This window comes from Nannospalax galili, unplaced genomic scaffold (genome assembly GCF_000622305.1).
Source record: "Nannospalax galili isolate Female #2095 unplaced genomic scaffold, S.galili_v1.0 scaffold1233, whole genome shotgun sequence".
Taxonomy (NCBI): Eukaryota; Metazoa; Chordata; class Mammalia; order Rodentia; family Spalacidae; genus Nannospalax; species Nannospalax galili.
The window spans coordinates 306,306-312,775 of NW_008333791.1; the positions used below are offsets into that span (position 1 = coordinate 306,306).

Genomic DNA, 6,470 nt, shown 5'->3' on the forward strand with positions numbered 1-6,470 from the left:
GATACAGGATTCTGTCATTGGCCTTGTGCTATTGATATGTCTTACCACCAAACTGATGATGGGACATAATTGGGCCTGTGTTACACGAAGGAGGAGGAGACATATACTTGGGATATGGGAAATCCCCAACACGGCCTCTTAGGATTCTTTGACACCATCTTCTGACCTATGTTGGCATTGCATGACACAAGTACACTTACACACTTGCTCTTAGTCCTCTCTGCTTTGGGCCTGGTTACATAGAAGGCCTGGGTTTTCAAATGGCTCCTAAGGTTAGTTTTAGGGTCACATGAGCTAATTTGTGTAAAGTGCATAGAACAGTGGATGGCATTTATTCATTGTTAACTTTTGGGGTTTGGTTTGGTTTGGTTTTTTGAAGACAGGGTCTCCTGTAGCCCCAGCTCACCTGGAAATCATTATAAGATGACTAGGCTGGCCTCGAACTCAGAGAGCTCTGCCTCCCTCTGCCTTCTGAGTGCTGGGATTAAAGGCATGCCCCACCCACCACGCCCAATGGACAATTATTTTTTAATTATTTATTTTTATTTTATGTGAATGAGTGTTTTGCTTGTGTGTATGTAAGTGCACCATGTGCATGCAATGCCAATGGAGGCCATGTGGGCCCAGGTCCTCTGCAAGAACAGCCAGTGCTCTTAACTACTGAGCCATCTCTCCAGCCTCCTTAAGACAATTCAAATATTTATGTTTTTTATGTGTATGCGTGTTTTGCCTGCATGTATGTAAGTGCACCCTGTGCATGTAGTACTTGTGGGAGCCAGAAGAGGGCAACAGATCCCTTGGAACTGGAGTTACAGATGGCTGTTAGCCCCAACGTGAGTGCTGGGAATGGAACTCAGGTCCTCTAGAAAATAGCAAGCACTCTTAACTGGTGAGCCATCTCTCTAGTCCCAAGACAATTATTTTTAACTTTGTATGTACGTGTATGTTTGTGTGTAGGCAAGTACAGGGAGGCTGGAGAACAACCTTTGATGTCATCCTCAGGAATGCCTTCCACCTCCTTTGGGACAGGGTTACTTATTAGTCTGGAGCTCACCACCTAGGTTAGACTGGCTGGCCAGAGAGCTGCAAAGATCCTCTTGTCTCTGTTTTCTCAGTGTTGGAAATAAAAGTGTGTGCCACCATGCCTGGTATTTTTATTTGTGTTTTGGGAGTCAAACTCAGTTCTTCATGCTGGCAAGGCAAACACTTTACCAACTGACTCATCCCTGCTCTGAGTCTGAGTGACTAGAACAAAGTGGCATGGTTACATTTATACCCTAAAGTTACAGAGCAATTTATATTTGGTACACATCTGAATCCTGGTGGTCCTCAGTTCTGCACTCTAAACTGACTTAACAAGTGGCTTTACTGGACAATTTCACTTAGGTATATCATTTGCTTTACAGATATATCTAAAGCTGAATTAATCATATTTTCTTTCAGACCTCTCTTTCTTCTCTATTCCCTATCTAAGTTGTCTAAGCCAGAAACATGGAAATAATTCTCAAGTCTTCACCCTTCCCCTCTTTATCCAGATGCAGTGAACAGGTTTCTACTGCTGTTTCACTTTCTGGGTTTTTCTAAAATCCACTCCCTTTCTTTTATTCCCACTATCACTGTCTCAGTTTCAAGCACCATCACTTCTCCCAGCTAAAATCCTGCTAACTTGCATAGAATGTAGTAAGAGTGGATGTGAAGTCTATGAGAAAGAGAAGACTCAAAGCTCCAGGATCACTATGAAGTTTTGGCCTGGGCAGCTCGAAAAATTCCCTTCTTATTTGTTAAGCTTGGGAAGGTCAGAGGAAAAGTTGATTTGGGCCAGATTGTGTCACATGACCATCTCTGATGAATGGTAGTAGGCTGAGAAGTTTTGGCTGTGCTAGATTTCTTTTTTTAAAATTTATTTATTATTTTTATTTTATGTTTATGTGTATATTGCTTGCATGTAGGTAAGTGGACCCATATCATGCAATGCCTGTGGAGGGCAGAAGAGGCTGTTGGATCCCCTGCGACTGGAGTTACAGATGATTGTTAGCTGCCATGTGGGTGCTGGGATTCGAACCTGGCTCTTCTGTAAGAACAGTCAGTGTTCTTAACCGCTGAGCCATCTCTCCAGCCCCGCTAGTTTTCTATTATCTATAATGGAAATATGTTAATTACCACAAATTTATCAGCTCAAAATATTATATCTTTATCTAATAGTTTCGGTGCATTAATGGTCCAGGTCTGGCTTTGCTGAGTTTTCTACCTCAGGATCTCACCAGGCTCCTATCAAGGTGATGGCTGGGCTGTGTTTTCCTCTGGAGACTCAAATGAAGGAGGGGCTATTTCCAAACTCAAGCTCAATGTTGGGCAGAACTCATTTCCTCCAGGGTGTAGAACTGAGCACTTCAGGGGTTGATTTATTTGTTTGTTTGAGCTAGTTGCTGTCCTTAGCTCCTACAAGTGGCAATGGGATTTTCTACCAAATGGCCCTCTCTACAGTTAGTTCAGAAAAGGAGGTTTGTAGCTGGGTATGGTGGCACAGACCTGTAATCTCGGCACTTGGGAAGCAGAGAAAGAGGATGGAAGTTCTGGACTAGCTTAGATTGCGGTATCCTATCTCTCAAAAGGAAAAAAAATGAAGGCAGGGGTGGGGAGATACTTGCATCTTAAAGGCTATTATGAGTGTAAGACTGAGTCTTCTACCAAGACCTCTTACATGAGGTAATGTAATTATGGAAGTGATATTGTCACATTTTACTGGTTATTGTTATATTTTACAAGTCACAAGTGCCACCTATATTCAAAGGGAAAAGATTACACAAAGGTTTAATCCCTGAGAAATGAGTCTGCCTGCCACACTGATTTTTCCAATAGTAAAAGATAAGAAAGTAGCATGGGATTCTGCTCCCTGAATCATCAAGGCGGAGTCAGTGGACTCTCCTTGCAGAGACTAATCATCCTAAGCTTAGTGGAATTTATTTAGAAGGGATCACAGAACTGAACAAAGATTGGAGAAACAGCCTTATGAAACATCAGCAACAATCTCAGGACACTGGTTTTGTCTACCACCAGAAAATGGGTTACACTTTTGCTACACACCCCTGAAAAGTAATTTTTTGTTTTATTTTGTTTCCTTTAGACAGGGTCTTATGTATCTCTAAGGATCAAACCCAGTGCTTCCTGTATGCTAGGTAAATACTCTTATCACCTGGGCTACCTTCCTCACCTTTTTGGATACTGAGATTTGAACACAAGGCCTTGTGCATATTAGCCACATACTTTACCATTAAGCTGTATCTCCAGCCCCTGTGTAAAGGAATTCCTACCTTCTCTTCTAAACTGCATGACTATTCCAAAGTCAGGGTGTGTTCCTGCTGTTTGTAACCAAGAATGTGCAGACCCTATAGTAGTAGCCAGTATGGGCTGAGAAAGAGGATGGCAGAGACCAGATTTTGGATGATGGCCTTTCCAGTTATAGTAAGTGTACATTTATGTATGTGTATGTATGTATGTATGTATGCATGTATGCATGTATTTAATATGTGTGGATGTTTTGCAGGATTTATGTTAAGTGCACCACAAGCCTGCAGTACTTGGGGAGGCCAGAGGAGGGCATCGGATCCCCTGGAACTGGTGTTATCAACTGTTGTTAGCCACCGTGTGAGTGCTGGGAGCCCACACTCCTGGTCTTCAAGAACAGCCAAGTGCTCTTAACCACCAAGCCATCTCTCTAGCTCCACATTTAATTTTGAGATTTATTTCACTATTTTAAGCACAACGATAATATGAAGATTCTCATGAGGGTCTCTGGGAAGATGGTTATGAAGAAATATGAGACTGAAAACAGGGGACCTAGTTGGGAGCCTTTCCCAGGAGAGCAGTTAAGGGAAGGTGAAACTTGATATGAATCATATGAGTTAGCGCCAGTGGGATAGAAAGAGAAGGTAGACTGGATATTGAGGTTACAGAGCAGTAGGACTTGTTCATTATTAGATATGAGAGGGAGAAAGAAAGAGACTAGGAGGACTTTCCTGTTTCTAATTGAGGCGACTGGATAGGGGTGGTGAGGAGCTGGGACAGGGAAAGCAGGAGCCGGCAACATAGGCTGTCCAACACTTTGGTTGTATGTGGGTTCTGGTATCTCAGACCGGTTTGAGTCTTCTCTGCACTGTGTGGTGTTGAGAACGGTAAAACTACAGCCCGTTCTCTCAACTTTAAATGGAAACAACGGCTTGCCTTTTCTTTGGGTGTACCTGAATTGAATACCGTGTCTGGGATCCAGTAGGCTTTCCATTGTGCTAGCCATTTATTACTCAGAAAGGTTCAGGGAAGACGCCCAGGACAACTGCTTGAAACAGGCAGGAAAGGTTTCTGGGAATGAACTCTGGTTAGGTCAAAGAAGAAAAACAGTTTTGTGGCAGACTAGTTGCAGCCAGGCAGGGCTGAGCTGTCCGCCACAAGTTGTTAAGCAGATGAGTCACTGGAGGCGGCAGGTCAGGCTGCCCAGGCGGCAGCAGGCTGGACCATACTACAGGATGACTTCATTGCTGGTGGGAAGCCGTACAGATCTTCCGGAAGCCCGAAGTTCCTCCACCGCGAAGGAATACATCACTTCTTTCTGCAGGACTTTACACACTATCTCACTGTTTGGAAGGCGCAAAAACAGTGTAGACGGGACAGAAGAGCCAGACCTGGAGCCTGGCTACTCTGGTCATTGATTTGCTGAGTGAGGCTGTGCATTTCACCTCAGCTCGGTCTCCTCATCTGTAACAAAGCCGACAGGGCTCCGGCGTCATGGGAGCCCCGAGAGGGTTTGCAGGCACTCGGCCAAAAGGCACGTTCCGGCGTCGTGCTCGTTAACTGCTACGTATGTATGTATGTATGTATGCATGTATGCATGTATTTAATATGTGTGGATGTTTTGCAGGATTTATGTTAAGTGCACCACAAGCCTGCAGTACTTGGGGAGGCCAGAGGAGGGCATCGGATCCCCTGGAACTGGTGTTATCAACTGTTGCGGGAGGGTCTTCTGCGAACCTTCGCCGGCGTGTGCGCAGGAGTCGCGCGCGGCGTGGGGCGGGCGGGTTCCCGGTGCGCGAAAGCGCGCGAGGGGCAGGTCGGGCCGGGAGGGAGGCTGGCGGTCTGCGGCTGGCGGCAAAGCCCACGGCGGCAGCGGCGGAACAGCCAAGTGCTCTTAACCACCAAGCCATCTCTCTAGCTCCACATTTAAATTTGAGATTTATTTCACTATTTTAAGCACAACGATAATATGAAGATTCTCATGAGGGTCTCTGGGAAGATGGTTATGAAGAAATATGAGACTGAAAACAGGGGACCTAGTTGGGAGCCTTTCCCAGGAGAGCAGTTAAGGGAAGGTGAAACTTGATATGAATCATATGAGTTAGCGCCAGTGGGATGGAAAGAGAAGGTAGACTGGATATTGAGGTTACAGAGCATAGCCGCGGAGATGAAGCGGAGCCGCTGCCGGGAGCGGCCGCAGCCGCCGTCGGCCCGCCGGGAAGATGCGTCTCAGCGGGCGGCCGACCTGCCCCAGCCCCAGCCCCAGCCCTTGCCCCTTCGCCGGCGAGCGCCGCCCGGGAGGCAGCGACTGGAGGAGCGGAGCGGGCCCGAGGGCCGGGAGCAGGTAGGGCGGGCCGGGATTGGCGGGCGGCGGTGGGCGCTGTGGGGGAGGGGGCCTGGCGGCTGGACCCGAACTGCAGCGACTGCGGGGTGGGGACTGGGTCGGTTGGGTGGAGGAGTGGGAGGTCTGGAGAGGCTGAGAAATGGAGGTTGGAGAAATGAACGTGGTGTTGCAGCCAGGCAGGGCTGAGCTGTCCGCCACATGTTGTTAAGCAGATGAGTCACTGGAGGCGGCAGGTCAGGCTGCCCAGGCCGCAGCAGGCTGGACCATACTACAGGATGACTTCATTGCCGGCGGGAAGCCGTACAGATCTTCCGGAAATCCGAAGTTCCTCCACCGCGAAGGAATACATCACTTCTTTCTGCAGGCCTTTACACACTATCTCACTGTTTGGAAGGCGCAAAAACAGTGTAGACGGGACAGAAGAGCCAGACCTGGAGTCTTGTCTACTCTGGTCATTGATTTGCTGAGTGAGACTGTGCATTTCACCTCAGCTCGGTCTCCTCATCTGTAACAAGCCGACAGGGCTCCGGCGTCATGGGAGCCCCGTGAGGGTTTGCAGGCACTCGGCCAAAAGGCACGTTCCGGCGTCGTGCTCGTTAACCGCTACGGGTCTCTCCCATTCTGTTGGAAGTCATTTTTGGATCTCCGGCCCGTTGCTCGGTTCCAAAGTTACTTTCGCGAATGGATGAAAGGAAGAATCAATGGGTGCGGGCGGCTGCCGCGGGTCCCGCCCCCTTCCGCCTCCAACCGCGCTGCTTGCCCGGGCGGGTGTTCTGCGACCGTTCGCCGGCGCGTGCGCGGGAGTCGCGCGCGGCGGGTGGCGGGCGGGTTCCCGGTGCGC

The 6,470-nt window shown here is 48.2% G+C and overlaps 1 protein-coding gene across 6 annotated transcripts in view; it reads left to right on the plus strand.

Moving 5' to 3' along the window:
- Positions 1-5,442: 5,442 nt before the first annotated feature.
- Mast2 (microtubule associated serine/threonine kinase 2) overlaps positions 5,443-6,470 on the plus strand; it is a 181,752-nt gene continuing 180,724 nt past the window's right edge. For 5 of the 6 annotated variants that reach the window (XM_008828491.3, XM_029561295.1, XM_017797004.2 and 2 more), the window contains exon 1: positions 5,443-5,629. In XM_008828491.3, coding sequence (XP_008826713.1) covers positions 5,453-5,629 — 177 coding nt within the window. In that variant the 5' untranslated portion in view covers positions 5,443-5,452. The remainder of the gene's footprint in view (positions 5,630-6,470) is intronic. The other variant, XM_029561297.1, reaches the window with a different exon arrangement.